This window comes from Amphiura filiformis, chromosome 1 (genome assembly GCF_039555335.1).
Source record: "Amphiura filiformis chromosome 1, Afil_fr2py, whole genome shotgun sequence".
Lineage (NCBI taxonomy): Eukaryota > Metazoa > Echinodermata > Ophiuroidea > Amphilepidida > Amphiuridae > Amphiura > Amphiura filiformis.
The window spans coordinates 16,884,932-16,903,612 of NC_092628.1; the positions used below are offsets into that span (position 1 = coordinate 16,884,932).

The 18,681-nt window shown below is 37.3% G+C and overlaps 1 protein-coding gene across 1 annotated transcript; it reads right to left on the bottom strand.

Annotated features, from left to right (window-relative positions):
• Positions 1–3,505: 3,505 nt before the first annotated feature.
• Positions 3,506–5,173, bottom strand: LOC140156548 (uncharacterized). Its single transcript, XM_072179491.1, has 2 exons — positions 4,232–5,173; positions 3,506–3,568 (listed from the first exon to the last, which is right to left on the bottom strand). Exons 1-2 carry the CDS (start codon positions 5,171–5,173, stop codon positions 3,506–3,508), a joined length of 1,005 nt encoding a protein of 334 aa, XP_072035592.1.
• Positions 5,174–18,681: the final 13,508 nt, after the last annotated feature.

The window sequence follows — 18,681 nt, forward strand, 5'->3', positions numbered from 1 at the left end:
AAAGGTTATGTTACCAATGGCAGTTGGTATCATTTGGGCATGTAAGGTGTTACTCAGGGGTGCCACCATATACACATGTCCATGAGCATAGCAAGGTATATGGTAAAACTCACTTTGTATATGAAATGGTTGCCACAGTTGTAAACTTGAAGTACAAATAGTCCTTTATTACTTTTAACAACAAAAGGTACATGTATCTAAGCAACAAATTTACTACAAGTTCACAACATAATGGCGTTGAAAGCTACTACACTAAGGCGACTATTTGTAAATCAAACCCAGATATGATCGGGAATGAGAAATTTCTGAAAATGGGGGTAATTCAGCGAGAGAGCATTTTGAAATTGGGGTCAGAGCAAATGTAAAAAATAAAACAGAGGGTCATTCAGTGACAGATGGTTTGAAAATGGGATTTCTCCGGGCATTAGTTCAGGTTTTCTGTTCTGCTCAAAATCATTTTAATAATTAGCTTCCTGTACCATTGTATATGTTGCAAGTAGAACTATCTCTGATAACAACGTGGATAAAGCGAAACTACCCCCCTGATAGCACTGTGTATGACGTAAGACTCTGATAGCACTGTGTATGACGTAAAACTCTGATAGCACTGTGTATGACGTAAGACTCTGATAGCACTGTGTATTGTGCATTGTGGATGAAGTATAGAATTATTCCTGATAGCATTGTGGATGAAGTAAAACTACCCCTGATATCACTGTGGATGAAGTAAAACTACCCTGATAGCATTGTGGATGAAGTAAAACTACCCCTGATATCACTGTGGATGAAGTAAAACTACCCTGATAGCACTGTGGATGAAGTAAAACTACACCTGATAGCACTGTGGATGAAGTAAAACTACCCCTGATTGCACTGTGGATGAAGTAAAACTACCCCTGATAGCACTGTCAATGAAGTAAAACTACCTCTGATAACACCGTGGATGAAGTAAAACTACCCCTGATATCACTGTGGATGAAGTAAAACCACCCCTGATAGCACTGTGGATGAAGTAAAACTACCCCTGATAGCACTGTCGATGAAGAAAAACTACCCCTGATAGCATTGTCGATGAAGTAAAACTACCTTTGATAGCACAGTGGATGAAATAAAACTACCTCTGATAGCATTGGTGATAGCACTGTGGATGAAGTAAAACTACCTCTGATAGCATTGTGGATGAAGTAAAACCACCCCTGATAGCACTGTTGATGAAGTAAAACTACCTCTGATAACACTGTTGATGAAGTAAACTACCCCTGATAGCACTGTGGATGAAGTAAAACTACACCTGATAGCACTGTGGATGAAGTGAAACTACCCCTGATTGCACTGTGGATGAAGTAAAACTAACCCTGATAGCACTGTGGATGAAGTAAAACTACCCCTGATAGCACTGTGGATGAAGTAGAACTACCCCTGATAGCACTGTGGATGAAGTAAAACTACACCTGATAGCACTGTGGATGAAGTAAAACTACCCCTGATAGCACTGTCGATGAAGTAAAACTACCTCTGATAACACCGTGGATGAAGTAAAACTACCCCTGACATCACTGTGGATGAAGTAAAACCACCCCTGATAGCACTGTGGACGAAGTAAAACTACCCCTGATATCACTGTCGATGAAGTAAAACTACCCCTGACAGCACTGTCGATGAAGTAAAACTACCTGTGATAACACCGTGGATGAAGTAAAACTACCCCTGATATCACTGTGGATGAAGTAAAACCACCCCTGATAGCACTGTGGATGAAGTATAGAACTATTCCTGATAGCATTGTGGATGAAGTAAAACTACCCCTGATAGCACTGTGGATGAAGTAAAACTACACCTGATAGCACTGTGGATGAAGTAAAACTACCCCTGATAGCACTGTCGATGAAGTAAAACTACCCCTGATAGCACTGTCGATGAAGTAAAACTACCTCTGATAACACCGTGGATGAAGTAAAACTACCCCTGATATCACTGTGGATGAAGTATAGAACTATTCCTGATAGCATTGTGGATGAAGTAAAACTACTCCTGATAGCACTGTCGATGAAGTAAAACTACCCCTGATAGCACTGTCGATGAAGTAAAACTACCTCTGATAACACCGTGGATGAAGTAAAACCACCCCTGATAGCACTGTGGATGAAGTATAGAACTATTCCTGATAGCATTGTGGATGAAGTAAAACTACCCCTGATATCACTGTGGATGAAGTAAAACCACCCCTGATAGCACTGTGGATGAAGTAAAACTACCCTGATAGCACTGTCGATGAAGAAAAACTACCCCTGATAGCATTGTCGATGAAGTAAAACTACCTTTGATAGCACAGTGGATGAAATAAAACTACCTCTGATAGCATTGGTGATAGCAATGCGGATGAAGTAAAGCTACCTCTGATAGCACTGTGGATGAAGTAAAACTACCTCTGATGGCATTGTGGATGAAGTAAAACCACCCCTGATAGCACTGTTGATGAAGTAAAACTACCCCTGATAGCACTGTCGATGAAGTAAAACTACCCCTGATAGCATTGGGGATGAAGTCAAACTACCTAGATAACACTGTTGATGTAGTAGAAGCACTAATAGAGCTACCTCTGATAGCACTGTGGATGAAGTTAAACTACCCCTGATAGCACTGTGGATGAAGTAGAGCTCCTCTGATAGCACTGTGAATGAAGTAAAACTACCTCTGATAGCACTGTGGATGAAGTAGAGCTCCTCTGATAGCAATGTGGATGCATGAAGTAGAGCTCCTCTGATAGCAATGTGGATGAAGTAGAACTACCTCTGATAGCACTGAGGATATGAGAGCTACCTCTGATATCACTGTGGATCGATGAAGTAAAACTACCTCTGATAGCACTGTGGATGCATGAAGTAGAGCTCCTCTGATAGCAATGTGGATGAAGTAGAACTACCTCTGATAGCACTGAGGATAAAGTTGAACTAAACTACCCCTGATTGCATTGTGAATTAAGTAGTACATCGTTAATAGCAATGAATGTGGATGAACTAGAACTATATTTGTGTGATATTTATACCTGTTGCGAATTTGAAACTGAATGATAATTTACAAATGTTATGAAAAGATATAGCAATTAAACAGTTGATTTTAAGAGCTGTTTTCGCTGATATTATTATAATATTATGATGCCCAATTTTTGTGGTCAAAATAATTTACTACAGGGTGGGCATTTTTGTGCAATGGGAAAGATGAATTTACTGGGTGGGCAAAATAATTTAATGCCCGCACAGTTTCCCATCTTGCCAAATTGTGGCCTTTCTAGACTCGTCCCTATCCCCAATCCTAAATCTAATCCTTACCTTACCCAGAAGACCTAACCCTGTAAATGATCCTAACCTTAGGGCCTAATTCTGCCTCAACCCTAAACCTAATCTTACCTCTTTGCTGAAAAGAGTAACTAGAATGTCTTTTAATAATTTATTACATAGGCCTATTATCTGATTAAGTCCTCTAATAAACAACGCGAAACAGAATATTAACGGCACCAGAAATTAACTTTACCGGCCCAGTCGTTGGAAGCACCAACTCGTCGACGTTTCTGAGGCAGAAGAGAAGTTTGGTGGTAAGAAAACTTCTTTCGTTTCTACCTCTAATAGCACTCTGGATGAAGTAAAAACTACCTGGATCATGTGGATAGCACTGTTGATGAAGTAAAACTACCCCTGATTGCATTGTGGATAAAGTATAACTACCTCTGATATCACTGTGGATGAAGTAAAACTACCCCTGATAGCACTATTGATGAACTTGAGTAGAATTACCTCTGATAGCACTCTGGATGAAGTAGAACTACCTCTGATAGCACTGTGGATGAAGTAAAACTACCTAGATAGCACTCTTGATGACGTAAAACTACCCTGATAGCACTGTGGATGAAGTAGAACTACCTCTAATAACACTTTGAATAAGTTCATCAGGATTGTTTGAAATCAATTATTGGTAAATTATGCTTTACAAATCCACTTGATTACTCACGTTTTAGACGTTTCATCTTCCTACGGAAGACTTCATCAGTATTGTGATGAACCAGCAACACTCCTACTCTCATCTCCAGAGTGCACAGTTCTTTGCAGTAGCTGGTCATATACATGATTTAGTGAGTATGTCCCTTCATCGCGGTTGATAACGTTGGCCCCCGTTTCCTGATCCACATGGCTTCTCTGATCCATCTAGTTTGCTTGCAAGAGTCTTTGTCAATTACTTTGGCTCCATCCCAATCAATAACATGATTTTCTTGTGACACATGGTCTGTGATGGCGGATTTATTAATTTCGTCGACTGACTCCTTGCGTACTGCGCGAGTGAATTTCCTCCCTGTTAGCTTTTCGGATTCCTTTAGATGTTCCTTGAGTCTTACCCCGAAAGGTCTGCCGGTTTCTCCAATGTACGACTTCTTGCAGTTTTTACATGGTATCTCATATACACAGTCGCAAGTTTTGGTGGCTTCAATTTTGTCTTTGGGGTGCACGAGGTTCTGTTTTAGCGTATTGTGTGGTCTCATCGCTGTCTGGATGTTGTGTTTCTTAAACACTCGTTGCAGTCTCTCAGACACACCTTGGACATATGGTATAACAACCATGCCCTTACTCTTTTCTGCGTTCTTGTCCTTTGTTATCTTTTTCGCTTTGGTCTTATCGCTTATCTGATGTTTTACTTTTTCAATCGTCCAGTTAGGATATCCACATTGATTTAGCGCATGTTTGATGTGTTCCTCCTCCTGTTGTTTATCCTCCTCTTCAGTTACAATCGCGTCTTTCCGATCTAACAATGTTCTGACAACCCCCAATTTCTGGTGCAAGGGGTGTTGGGAAGCGAAATTTAAATACTGGTCGGTGTGCGTTTTCTTTCTATACACCGTCGTCTTTACCGAACCGTCATCTTTGCGATTGATCAGTGTGTCAAGGAAAGGTATTTTTCCTTCTGCTTCCTCCTCGTATGTGAATTTAATGTTGTTGGTAGGATCCGCTTTGTTAAGGTGATCTGTGAGTTCTTGCGTAGTGCCCTTTGGTATAATCTCTAGGATATCGTCGACATATCTTTTCCATAATTTTGGACGACATGCTATGGGTGCGTTGGCTATAGCTCTTTGTTCCAACCATTCCATAAAAATGTTCGCGATAATCGCGCTCACCGGACTCCCCATGGCCGCTCCAAATTTTTGCATGTAAATATCTCCTCTGAATGAAAAATATGTCGTCGTCAAAACAAACTCGAGCAATTCGATAATGTCATCAGCGTTAAGTAAAGTTCTTTGTTTCAACGTGGTGTCCTTCTCCAAATATTCTCTCACTATCTCCAGTGTTTTATTGATAGGGGTATTTGTGAATAGCGACACAACATCATGTGAATTGAAAATATCCTCGTCGTCAATTATCAACCGCGATGAAGGGACATACTCACTAAATCATGTATATGACCAGCTACTGCAAAGAACTGTGCACTCTGGAGATGAGAGTAGGAGTGTTGCTGGTTCATCACAATACTGATGAAGTCTTCCGTAGGAAGATGAAACGTCTAAAACGTGAGTAATCAAGTGGATTTGTAAAGCATAATTTACCAATAACCTCTAATAACACTTTGGATGAAGTAGCACTGCCTCTGATAGTACGGTTGATGAAGTAAAACTACCCCTGATAGCACCGTTGATGAAGTAAAACTACCCTTGATATCATTGTGGATGAAATAAACTACCCCTGATAGCACTGTGGATGAAGTAAAACTACCCTTGATAGCACTGTGGATGAAGTAAAAATACCTGGATAGCACTGTTGATGAAGTAAAACTACCCCTGATAGCACTGGTGATGAAGTAAAACTACCCCTGATAGCACTGTGGATGAAGTAAAACTACTTGGATAGCACTGGTGATGAAATAAAACTACCCCTGATAGCATTGTGGATGAAGTAAACTACCCCTGATAGAGATAGCACTGTGGATGAAGTAAAACTACCTGGATATCACTGTTGATGAAGTTAAACTACCCCTGATAGCATTGTGGATGAAGTAAAACTACCCATGATAGCACCGTTGATGAAGTAAAACTACCCTTGATATCATTGTGGATGAAGTAAAACTACCCCTGATAGCACTGTGGATGAAGTAAATCTACCCCTGATATCATCGTGGATGAAGTAAAACTACCCCTGATAGCACTGTGGATGAAGTAAAACTACCCCTGATATCATTGTGGATGAAGTAAAACTACCCCTGATAGCACTGTGGATGAAGCAAAACTACCCCTGATAGCACTGTGGATGAAGTAAAAATACCTGGATAGCACTGTTGATGAAGTAAAACTACCCCTGATAGCACTGTGGATGAAGCAAAACTACCCCTGATAGCACTGTGGATGAAGTAAAACTACCCTGATAGCACTGTTGATGAAGCAAAACTACCCCTGATAGCACTGTGGATGAAGTAAAAATACCTGGATAGCACAGTAGCACTGTTGATGAAGTAAAACTACCCCTGATAGCACTGCAAATGAAGTAAAACTTCCCCTGATATCATCGTGGATGGAGTAAAACTACCGCCGATAGCACTGAGGATGAAGTAAACTATCCCTGAAAGCACTGTAGATGAAGTAAATTTACCTTTGATAGCACTCTGGATGAAGAAAAACTACGGATAGTAAATACTGCGAATGAAGTAAAACTACCTGAATATTAGCACTGTTGATGAAGTAAAACTTCCCCTGATAGCATCGTGGATGAAATAAAACTACCCCTGATAGCACTGTGAATGAAGAAAAATTACCCCTGATAACATTGTTGATGAAGTAAAACTTCCCCTGATAGCATCGTGGATGAAGTAAAACTACCGCTGATAGCACTGAGGATGAAGTTGCACTGCCTCTGATTACATTGTGAATTAAGTAGTAGGCCTACATCTCTGATAGCAATGAAGTGGATGAACTAGAACTATTATATTTTGTGATATTTATTTCTGTTCCGAATTTGAAACTGAATGATTGGCAAATGTTATGAAAATATATAGCAATTATAAACAGTTGATTTCAAGAGCTCTTTTAGTTTTATGTTAACTTAATATTATTATGATGCCCAATTTTTGTGGTCAAAATAATTTACTGCAGGGTGGGCATCGGCATTGATTGGGAAAGATGAATTTACTTAGGCCTACTTTACCTCCCCGAACCAAAGTCCAAATCTAACCCTAGGCCTAATCCTAACGTAACCCTAAAATAGGATTTAACGAAGCGGATTGCCAAATAATGTCCTTTCTAGACTCATCCCTATCCCCAATTCGAAATCTAATCCTTACTCCGAAAACCTAACACTAAATCCTCATGCCTCAACCTTAAACCTAGGTCTAATCGTAATCTCTTTGCTGCATAGATAGGCCGCATAGTAGGCTTATAATTATCTATCTAATTGTAAGTCCCCTAATAATCAAAACGAAACGGAATATTAACGGTACCCGAAATTAACTTTACCCATTCGTTGGAAGCACCAACTCGGCGACGTTTCTGAGGCAGAAGAGAAGTTTGGTGGTAAGAAAACTTCTTTCGTTTCAGAGTAGCTGCAGAGGAGCGATTCTTCACGATCCGTCGACAATCACTCACTGTGATGACTCGTTGACTGCTTGGAGACGAAGACACATCACTGCTATTCGAATCGGAAGACAAATTCTTCTGGGGATGAACGTCGCAATCAATCCACTCATCCTGGAATCGAACCGGAGACAAGATCTCACTTCGATCGGGTGCCGGTGATGTAGAACGAACACTTTCAAACTCATCAGAGTCCGAGACGGAATTATCCTTATCAGTCCAAGGAAGACTTTTCAAAGTCATCTTAGGCCAATCCAGGATGCAAACGTAGTCAGGATACCCAAAAGGGTATCTACGATCGATAGCTGGTCGCTGCATAGCGTATGAAACACAAAACATCTATCAAAATCAAGATATCAAAGTGAAATAACGGCACAAGAGCCTACCTTCGACTAACCTGAGGAAAGCCGCAACAAGGTATGGGTGAATTTCGCGCCTGTTTTGTTTACTGAATCCATGGATACCTGTCGCGCACAAGCTCTTAAAGCGCGACACGCGTATATACGCGACGCTTTAACTGTTACGTCACAGTTATTACAAGTCGCTTGATTGCGCGGCAAACAAATGGTTGTTTTACAATAAACTCTCAAGCCTCCCCAAATTATTGCAATCAACGAAACGTAGGCCTACTGCAGGCGATAGACGTTAAAACATAGCCAAACGAACCAGAGTCAATAGATATGAGGTTTTCAATTTTATTACAATATAACAACAATAACAAATTGGGGAACTCTCTCGAGATATAAACACACCCCCACATTTACACAACGCAAGCCAATTCACACCCCCATACCCAATTGTCCTAATAAAGCCCTTTTGGAAGCTCGAAGACTTTAGAAGCTCTTTCAAAATGCAGAATAAAGCTATTTTATGTCTGGTATGATTGAGGAAATTTTGAGCCTAAAAACTTTGCTCCTGAGGAAGAAATCACAATTTGCACTCCTGGACTCGCGATTCGTCTTTCTTGCGCCATGTGATCATATTCTGAGCTGAGCATTGTCTGGTAACCAATGGTAACTAAGAAAAAAGGTCCTACTCGTCAGTCTATTCACCCTCATTATCAGTGGCACCACTACACCCCCCTTTTTTTAAAAGGTAAAACCCCAAAAACTTTTCCACTTTTTCCGGCAATTGTGTGCAAAATTGGTTGATTTTGTCCACCTCCCCCTGCAATTCACTTTGCCCCCGCCCCCCCCCCCCGGAAAAAATTACTGGCGCCACGCCGCCACTTTTGATTATGGGCTAAATGGTTTAAATTTTCTTGGCGCGCAATTGTCCCTTGTAAGACCGGCCCAAAATATGCCCCACCGCCACAGCGTGAAGGTCAACATGATGGATCAACCACTAAATTGAGCAAAATGGCCTTTTTTTTTTTTATTTTAATTAATACTAGCGGGACACCCGCGCTACGCGCGGGTCCCCGCTAGGTGAGTAAATGGGAGCGTTCACTAAAACGGGAGGAATTACTGAACAGGTAGAATCATTGAAAAGGTAAATTTCATTTATCTGAGTCTGACCCTCGTTAAGCCTAAGTTTCCATTTTAGTTTCTTTCTTTCTTTTTAGTTTCTTCTATACATGGGCCAATTTTGTTCCATTTTTTAAAAACATTTTGCTGCTAAGCTTGCAAATTTCCGTTACCATGTTTTTTATTTACTCAATCCCGTTCCCATTATTTTCTAAATCTGTCCTTTCTTACATTTCCCTGTTGACTTCATTTTTTATTTGCTGCTTAGCTTGTGATTTCCCGTTTTCATGTTATTTGTTTAGTTCTGTCCTCAGTTTAATAGCTTTTTTTATTTAAATCATCTAATTTTATTAGATTTTATTATTCTTTCCTTCTTTAGCCTATTTTATTCCCGTTTTCATTTTCTTACTGTGACTAACTATAGGCTAACCCACATACTCGTAGGCCTACCTGTTTATCCTCATTTTGTTTTCTTTTTAAATTACAGTAGGCCTACCTCTTCATGTTGTTTGTACTTTTTAACACACATCTTTTCCCCGCCGACGCGCTGTCTGCCAGCTGCAGTGACGCGTAGGCTGACAACTGATTTTCATAACTAAAACCCCGTTTTTACCCATATTTTCACTGTTTTTGCAGCCAATTCTTGACCGTTTTCAACCAAATAAAGTTTAAACACGTTCCCGTATATTCATCGATCTCCCGTGTGAATTTAGCGACATTTGGATCGAAACTGACGGAGCCTTTATACATGATACATAGATAGATACAACATTTCCCTATTTATAGTAAGATGGTCTTATGATAACATTGATTATCAATCACTTTAATTGAGCAAATTTGCACATTAGCCTACTTCTATTTATTACGGGATTTATTATTTAAATCATTGGATTGGATTACGCTTCATTATATTTAAAGGCTTATTCAGTGACTTGCTCATCCAGAGGATTGTAAAATCATCAAAATTCATATTTTGGCACATTGATATAATATAATGTCATGATGTGCTAACACAGCCTGCTAGTGGTTAAAGACAAATTAATAGAACATTTTACACGAATCTGTAATTTACACCGGGACTTGCTAAGTTACTAATTTACGATTTCTATCATATTCTAATGTGGTTATTTTTTTACCCAAAATGATGAAATACTAATTAGTAATACCTCTCAGAGCGAAGGGTTTCTGTCCAAAGGTAAAGTGAAAGAAACCCCACTTGCTATTTTGGCCGTTGAACATGGAGTTATATGACGGATTATGTACAAATTGCTCTGTTGACCTACAAACAACAAATTTGATTGGTTCCATTTAGGTGTAAGTTATGTACAAACGTTTACAAATATGGGGGGGGGGCAAATTTTTCATTTCAAAAATACCTTTTAAGACTTATTCTTCACTTTTAGGCAATTTATGCACAAGTTTTGTTTTGTTTTTGTTTTTTGCACTTTCGCTGGTATCACTGAATCAGCCTTTAATTGAAAAAACAAACAAATTTGTTTATATCCGTTGACCTACCGGTATATCCGTATATGGTTTCTTACAAATAATTTTTTAATTAATATGGCCTTATCAATCACTTTAATTTAGCAAAATGGACATTACTTAATACTTATTAAAATCAATGCATTGCATTATACGCTCCATATATTTATTAAAAACAAACAAATTTATTTATATCCGCTGACCTAAAATGGTAGAAATTTTATTTGCGTCCAAAAAGAAATAGAAATGGCATTGTAGTTGCAAATTTATTCAAACAAACAATGTGTTTATAAATATCAGTTGTTATATTTGATAAACAACAACAAAAACATTACGTGGAGAATGCCTTATCAAATCGAAGCAGAAAGTCCCGATTTTTTTACTCGATCAACAGCCTCATCCCCCATCGAAGCAGAAAGTCCCGATTTTTTTACTCGATCAATAGCCTCATCGCCCTGCACAAGCAGGTTGCACTCATAACGCCCTGCACAAGCAGGTTGCACTCATCATCTGTTCTGGGTTTTAATATAGTTATTTTTTGTGGGTTATGAACGTTTGGACAGTATTTATTGTGGGACATTAGAGCACATCAGACATATCGAATTGCATTCTGAATACGAAGAATGTCCTTCTGATATCAAATAATTTTGATTTTTGAAATTCGCAATGTAATACACATTTTATGGCAAATCATTAAAAAGTGATATTTTTGATATTTAACAGTACTCGAAGTAAACTTAATAAATCTGATGATTTATACTTAATGTGTATTTAGGTGGGATGAAAAGCCGACGATCAATTGAACATTTTGACCTTTCGTATTGAAGATATGGATTTTTTCCCAAAACACCAAAAAAAATTAGGTCTTTTGGGGAAAAATCCATATCTTCAATATGAAAGGTCAAAATTTTCAATTGATCGTCAACTTTTCCTCCCAGCTACATACACTTTAAGAATATATCATTAGATTTATAAAATTTATTTTGAGGACTGTTATATATATCAAAAATTTGAAAAATATCAACTTTTAATAATTTGTCATAAAATTTGTATTATATCATGAATTTCAAAAAATGAAAATTATTTGATATCAGAAAGACATGCTTCGTATTCAGAATGCAAATCGATACATCTGAGGTGCTCTCATGTCCCACAAAAAATACTGTCGAAACGCTCAAAACGCTCATTCCAGATCCCTTAATAATGGCCTGTGATTTTTTTCCACATGTCACTTCGATTTGATAACTGTCCAGAATGAAATTAATGCATGTGACCGGGGTGTGAGGGCTTTTAGACATAAAATAATAATAATTAATATGGCCTTATCTGTCACTTAAATACAGAATGATATATTGCTTTTTAATTATGTGTTGGTATGAAATAACAGCAATGCATTTATACGAGCTATTATGCACAATAATAATTGAAACGTACATTTTTTTTATATCCGCTAAACTATCAGTGTAATCCAGTTATCCAGAGGTGGCCTTTCAAATTCCGCTTCACCAAGCAGTTTGCTCCCCTTCTTCATTTAATATTGTTCAACAATGGAAGAATATAGCAAAGATATGATGATCTACAGCGATAAAACATGGAGGAAAGAGATAAGCCATGTGTACAAAGAATTGTAAGATACCACGAGTTTCAAACAGAGCAACTTTTATCCACCAGGGTGTCCACGCGAGTCACAATATTCAGTGACGTTGTTCGAAATATTTTTCTGAGGACACCCTGGATGTGGAAAGCGCACGCTGATACCATATTTGCACTGTACAGCTCTGTAGTGCTTGAATGTAATATACGCGCGTTTTCATAACATAAGAAAATGTTGGTGTTTTTTTAATTGGGCCTGCTATAGGGGCCTATAGCCTTTCTGATTTCAAGTTCTCTGGGACAACATGCTATGAATCATGAACAGAACTATTACCATTTTTTCGTGTAAATTGCCATATAAAATCAAGTCGTAGGGAATTGATGGCAAATTCAAAAGGTGCAGTTCATATTTTCAAGCAATGAACATCATATTCCACACATTGAATTACATGTATATTGAAATTATTTTAATATAATAAATTATTTCTATTTATACCTTAGGGCCTAAAGGTGTTATAAAGGTGTTAATCGTGTACAACGCCTCCTATATATAAAAAATAAACGTGCTGTGTTAACAAAAAAGTATTAACAATTGTTTTTAGATTGTTTATCAATATCGTGATGACTAAATTAACGTTATTAGTGAACAACAACAATAAATTCCGTGGATGATGGAGAAACTTTTATTCTAGGTTTTTAAAACCATATTAACACTTTTATTAAGGATGCACACAGGATCACTGAAGTGTTACATGGCCAAAATTGAGTTTTCATCACTAATGTCATCTTCAAACCGTATTTCATCTTGTCATTAATAGATTTTAAAGAAATCTTAAAATTTGAACCATAAGAAAAGCTATTTTAAAGACCCTTTTTCATTAAAAATTCGTCAAAATGCAAAAGCAAATAAATCATTGTTTTCCCGCAATAGATCGCGTTCTCGTAACGCGTACTGCGGCGTACAGCTAGCAAAGACACGCACAAATGGATGGGTGAGGTGATTGCTGATTGAGGCGCTGGAGTCGCCAATCGCGATCACTATCGTATTTTATCGTATTGATCTCTTCCAAGGTAGGTAAAGCTTGCACCATTGCATTGCGAAACTGCGGGCCGACAGACCACCACCATTGTCCCCGTCCCAGAATCAATAGGCCTACTCGATAAATTTCGCCAAAAAAGTGCTGATATAGTGGTATAAATTATAGGTTTTTTTTTTATATGAACATAATAGTGAATTTTTTGTTTGTTTTGGTTTTGTTTTTCAAGTTTCATTCTGAACTTGAAAAGATAAAATTTATCTGTAAGAAGTAGTTACCCGTAAGAAGCCCTGTAATGATGACGCAATCTGGTAGATACGATAGAAAACGTAGGCCCTAAATATTTTGCTAGTAGGCTAGACTTAGCCCGTAGTACATCATTAGGCTTATTATTTTATGTTTAAAAATTTGTTTTATTTCATTCATTCATTCATTCATTCATTCATTCATTCATTCATTCATTCATTCATTCATTCATTCATTCATTCATTTCATTGTTATTATTTGATTTACCAAGTTGGTGTAGTTGGACAAGAATATAGGCCTATTATATTAGCTTATATTTTATGCAGTCCCGGCCTTGGTTCGGGGGCCTCTGCGGTCGTTCAGTCTCTTATGTCAAAAATTTCGGTATTTGAAATCGGCATAGCGAGCACGCGTTTATGAAAGCATTTTCATGAATGTTTTAATGCTAAATAATAATTTCAAACGAGAAATATAATCGAAAACGCAAATTCGTGCTTTTTTCATAACCCATTTTAACTACATTTCCATTAGTAGGCCTATTAGGTCTACCATAATTATTCCATGATTGCGATAAAAGCTTTTGGTTTTACAACATTTTTTGCGAATGTTTTGGCCGAATGCCTTTTTATTTGCCATGTTTGTCTGGCTTTCAACTTTCACGTTTATAATGTTTTCTGCATAGCCTACTTTAAAAGGTAACATATATATAGGCCTACTTTTTGTCCGTTTTACAAGAAGTTTATTCAAGACATATTACAACTTTTACCCCACTTTTTACACGTTTATTTGATTGAAAACAACAACAGACACACTTCTTTTTATTTTTGTTGTTGTATTTTATTCACTTTTTATGCGGTACAAAATATTTTACAACTTTATTGTGGCTTTAGGCCTATAAAAGGCCTATGACCTTTGTACGTGTTTGATATTCCGTAAAAAGTTAAAAATAAAATATAATAACAACAAACAATTACAATAACAAAAACGGAATATTGAGTAATGCAACACATCAGAATCTTTTAAAATTTTACCGGAAGCTTTGCTGCACCATGGAAACAAGACTGCAGTAAATAAAATGGCTACCATGTGGATAAACATCTGCCGAATGTGCACGGATAATTTTGTCATATTGTATATTTTACCTTCTAAATCACCAAAAAAATGCCAATCTGCTGCAGTTGGATGCCCCTTCTCATTTTCTAACTTGACCAAACGTCACAAGTCACCGGATTATATATTTATGGAATAATCTTCAAAAATGGACCTAAAATCCGCTGTATTTGTCTAAATCGCGATTTTCGGCAAGTTCACTTTTGACCACTTTTAACCATTTTTGGTCCGCCATAGCGTCTAAATGAAGCATCACTGAGGTAAGTTTTTAAGTCAAACGTTTAGATATGGCCAAAATCTAGATAGTGTTTTTTCATTTTTTTAAATTAGGGCCTAGAACTTTTTTTATCACCCATGATTCAAAAATTTGAACACGGGTCACACGTTTTTACTGATTTTTTGCCTATATTTTAAAACTAAGCAAAATTTCGAAAAATAAAAAACACTTTCTAGATTTATTTGTCTAAATTAATAAAATTCATGTTTTAAAGTTTTTGATTTTCAAATAATTTTTTTGTGGCGGACCAAAAATTTTTGGTCAAAAAAGCCGTTTTTTTGGATTTTCTCGAAAATTGTACTTTTTGACCCAAAACTGACATTTTAAATGGATTTATGAGCTCATTTCCGTTCAAAGAATGTATACTTTTATATACTTTACATAAATAGTTTTCGAGTTATGAGGTGAATAATAATGGATAATTAGTGATCCTGTGTGCCACCTTAACATGTTAAAGTGTTAAAGTGTTATAAAAGTGTTAGCAAAATGGTGTACTAAGTAATTTTTAAGCTCGTAAATGTTGCCACGTTTCTGGCTGATGAGAAGGGGTTATTTATTTTCTTGCTGCTTTTAACTTTTTGCGAAAGTCTCAGGTAGCTTCAGGTGTATATATGCGCATTGAGTTTCCTTGTGGTATGCGCCTAAAAACGTGTTTATTAATATTTTTTTATTATTGTTAGTTCTAGGCTATAGCCTATATATTATATAGCCTATAATTATCACGAGTCCTTCTATATGTGACCCGGCAGCACAAACGAGCCGTAAATTCCCTAAATTGTATTCTGAGTTATGGTGTAAAATGTGGACGAAGGTCGTATTCATCGGTCACTTAAGCTGGCGCGACATCTGTCTTATTTGGATAGTCACAACACCAATCAATAATCCTATTATTGAAGTGGATAATAAGCTTCTACCTTAGATGGCTATAGAACTTTTAATAGCTCTGGTCTTTGTTTGCTTTTGCTAAATCCTTTTCAAGTGGTGGGTTATTTGTATAGGTATGCATAACCAACAATTAACAATGAGAGAACATTCTTAAACCTCGTTGACTTGGGGATGATTTGAAATGACCGTTTGAAATGACTGTTTGATATTTATTGCCAGCAATTTGGAAAAAGAGACACACATAGAAACGAAAAAAGCTATAATTTTGTTGAAGGAGCAAAGTTTAACTAACCATAACTCCGCTTCTGGATATCGTTTGAAGTCAAATGATAACCATTTTTAAGTTTATGATGTTTATTTTTTAAACACGAAATAAAACAAAATTGACCGGGGGAGGAATTTACGGCTCATTCGCCGTGGACGGTCACATATTACCACTGACTAAATTGCGGACGACTCGTCGTTTTGTGTAGGCCATGGTGGCAGTGATTCGGGCAGTGGTTGTGATGATGGTGGAGTCAAACTTAACGACGACACATTCAATCCCCGATTATCTGCTCCCTTAATTGATCTCTTGGTTGATCCCTTGGTAATCGAATCACCCAGCGATGATCCGGTTCGCCACGTCTGGTTGGCTTCGTCACTATCAGTATGAATAATATACAACTTCGGAATGTACACACATGCAAGTGTAAGGTACGTATTAAAAGTAACATCACATTAAGAGACCCTGTCTTTAGCGCAACATTGTCAGCCACAGAGTACACCACAGCACCAGCAAGACCGACGATAAAAACAGAATAGACACTAATGCCGATGAATTTGGATTCGTTGTAATTGCTTGGTACTTTTCGCGCGCGAAATGCAAAATAGCAGCACGTGGCGATGATAAGCGTGTTGTAAGCAGACGATATAAGGAATCCGTATCCAAATTTACAATGTATCTCCAAATATGGTGATCTTTTTGGCGGGAACAGGATTGATGGTTGTGAAGCGGCGAAGAGGATTGAAAAGCACGATATGGCAATCTGAAAGTATATAAAGAGGAAAAGAAAAACATCAATGCAGAATTATTATCAATCACTTCAATTGAGCAAAGTGACGCATTTCTTATTATTTGAATTATTTTATTGAATTATGTCCAGATCCAATCAAAATCATACACAAAAATTCCGCGAACTCCAGCCAGCAAACACAGAACGTTTTACAGAAAACTTTAAACGTCGGTTTGCATAAAAAGGGAATAAAATGTTTTTACAACACCAGAACCAAATTGATTTTTTTATCAATCAGGAATAAAATTAAAACTCCATTACGCCCTGCGGAGAAACTGATGAACGGTGCCATTGTTCCGTGTGTGGATCCGGGTCAGGTCATTTGAGTTCGCCGCATATGTCAGTTTGTTATGACGACAGGGCAGGACCCAATGAGATCGCTGATCGTGAGAACTTTGGCGCGAATTTGTTGTCACATAATATGATTGTCGATCAAGCTAGTCAACATCGGAAAAATGTTCCCACCCACCACTCCCAATAATAAGTGATTGGTGAAAAATATTAAACAGCTAGGGCATGTGCAAATATAGTTGATAATCCCCTTTAATAAGGAGAAAAATGTAGAAGGTATTTTGTAGTAGAAGGAAATAATTACGAAATCTTAGTTTAAAAGATTAGTAAGAAGACATACAAAGTGTTATATTTAAAAACCAATAAAATGTGTTATAACAGTTGCAAGCAGGTTGGATGAGCACACGTTAGTTGAAGTGCTATCCAGGTATATTAAGCCATAGCAGCTCATATGAAGAGAAAATTTGCTTCAGCGTTATTGCCGAAAATAGTTGAAGAGGTTTTCTCAATTGGTATATATATTTTAGGTTATTGCAAAACAGTACAGTACTTTAAAGAAGGAAAACGTCCATAGAGCTGCAGGCAAAATGGCTACAAAAAAGGGGCAAATAAAGTGAATTTAGGCGGAACTAATTTAGGTGGAGGTAAGTGTGTATGGACAAGTATTATGAGTACTTTGAACTTGAAACAACCCGGACTTTGATCAAAATGCTGATGAAATCGGACACGGTATAACTTAAAGGAGGATTTCGTGATCCTAGCTTCCTCTTTTTATGACATTTTTCAGTAGATATCCTCGAAAAAAGCTTATTCCCAAAATGTCAGTTGATTCCGACACTGCTCCATAGGCCACTGTGTGTAATGTCGTTCTGGTATACCAGAACGAAACTCAAATTTGACGATATTTTCGCTAAACGAATTAATCTGCAAGAAATATTTGGCACATAAACATTATGTAGCCAGAGGTTTCCAGTGGTATAAAAATCTCAACTTTTTTGCAGAAGTGGGGGGGGGATGAGGCTGTGGATCGCGAAATGCCCTTTTAATGTGCAACATTTTAAAATTGTCTTGTGTCAACATCGAATTCGACAAAATAGAGATCGATACGGTAGAAGACGAGGTAGGGAAAATGAAAAACAGAAAAGTAAAAATGAGATGACATAATTATTTTGACATCGATCGAGCTTTATACCACACCTGCCATTATAGTGTGTGCGTGCGAATGATAGTCCGAAGAGAATTAACACTTGTATAATAAAAAAAGAAAATAGTTATATTTTAACATTACTACCAAATTAATTTAAAAGAACCTTTCAAACTCCATCTTTTGTGCAATTATATTGATAATTTAATAACATACAAGAATGATGATATGGTGTTTTACAATCTAAGCAACCTTTTTTGTAACGCAGTTTTGCCGCACCGGGCAACACGTACATAAAGGACACATAATACGCAATCATGGTAGTACTGTAATGTAATTTTACCATATTTTACGAAACCTTTGTATAATTATCTTTCAATATTACAATAGTGTTTGCATGGTCACGAAAATTAAACAGTTGATTTTTTTCTTAGAACAGTTACTAAATGGGAATAAATATTTCCTTTGTGATAAGTTTCTTTGAATTGTATTATC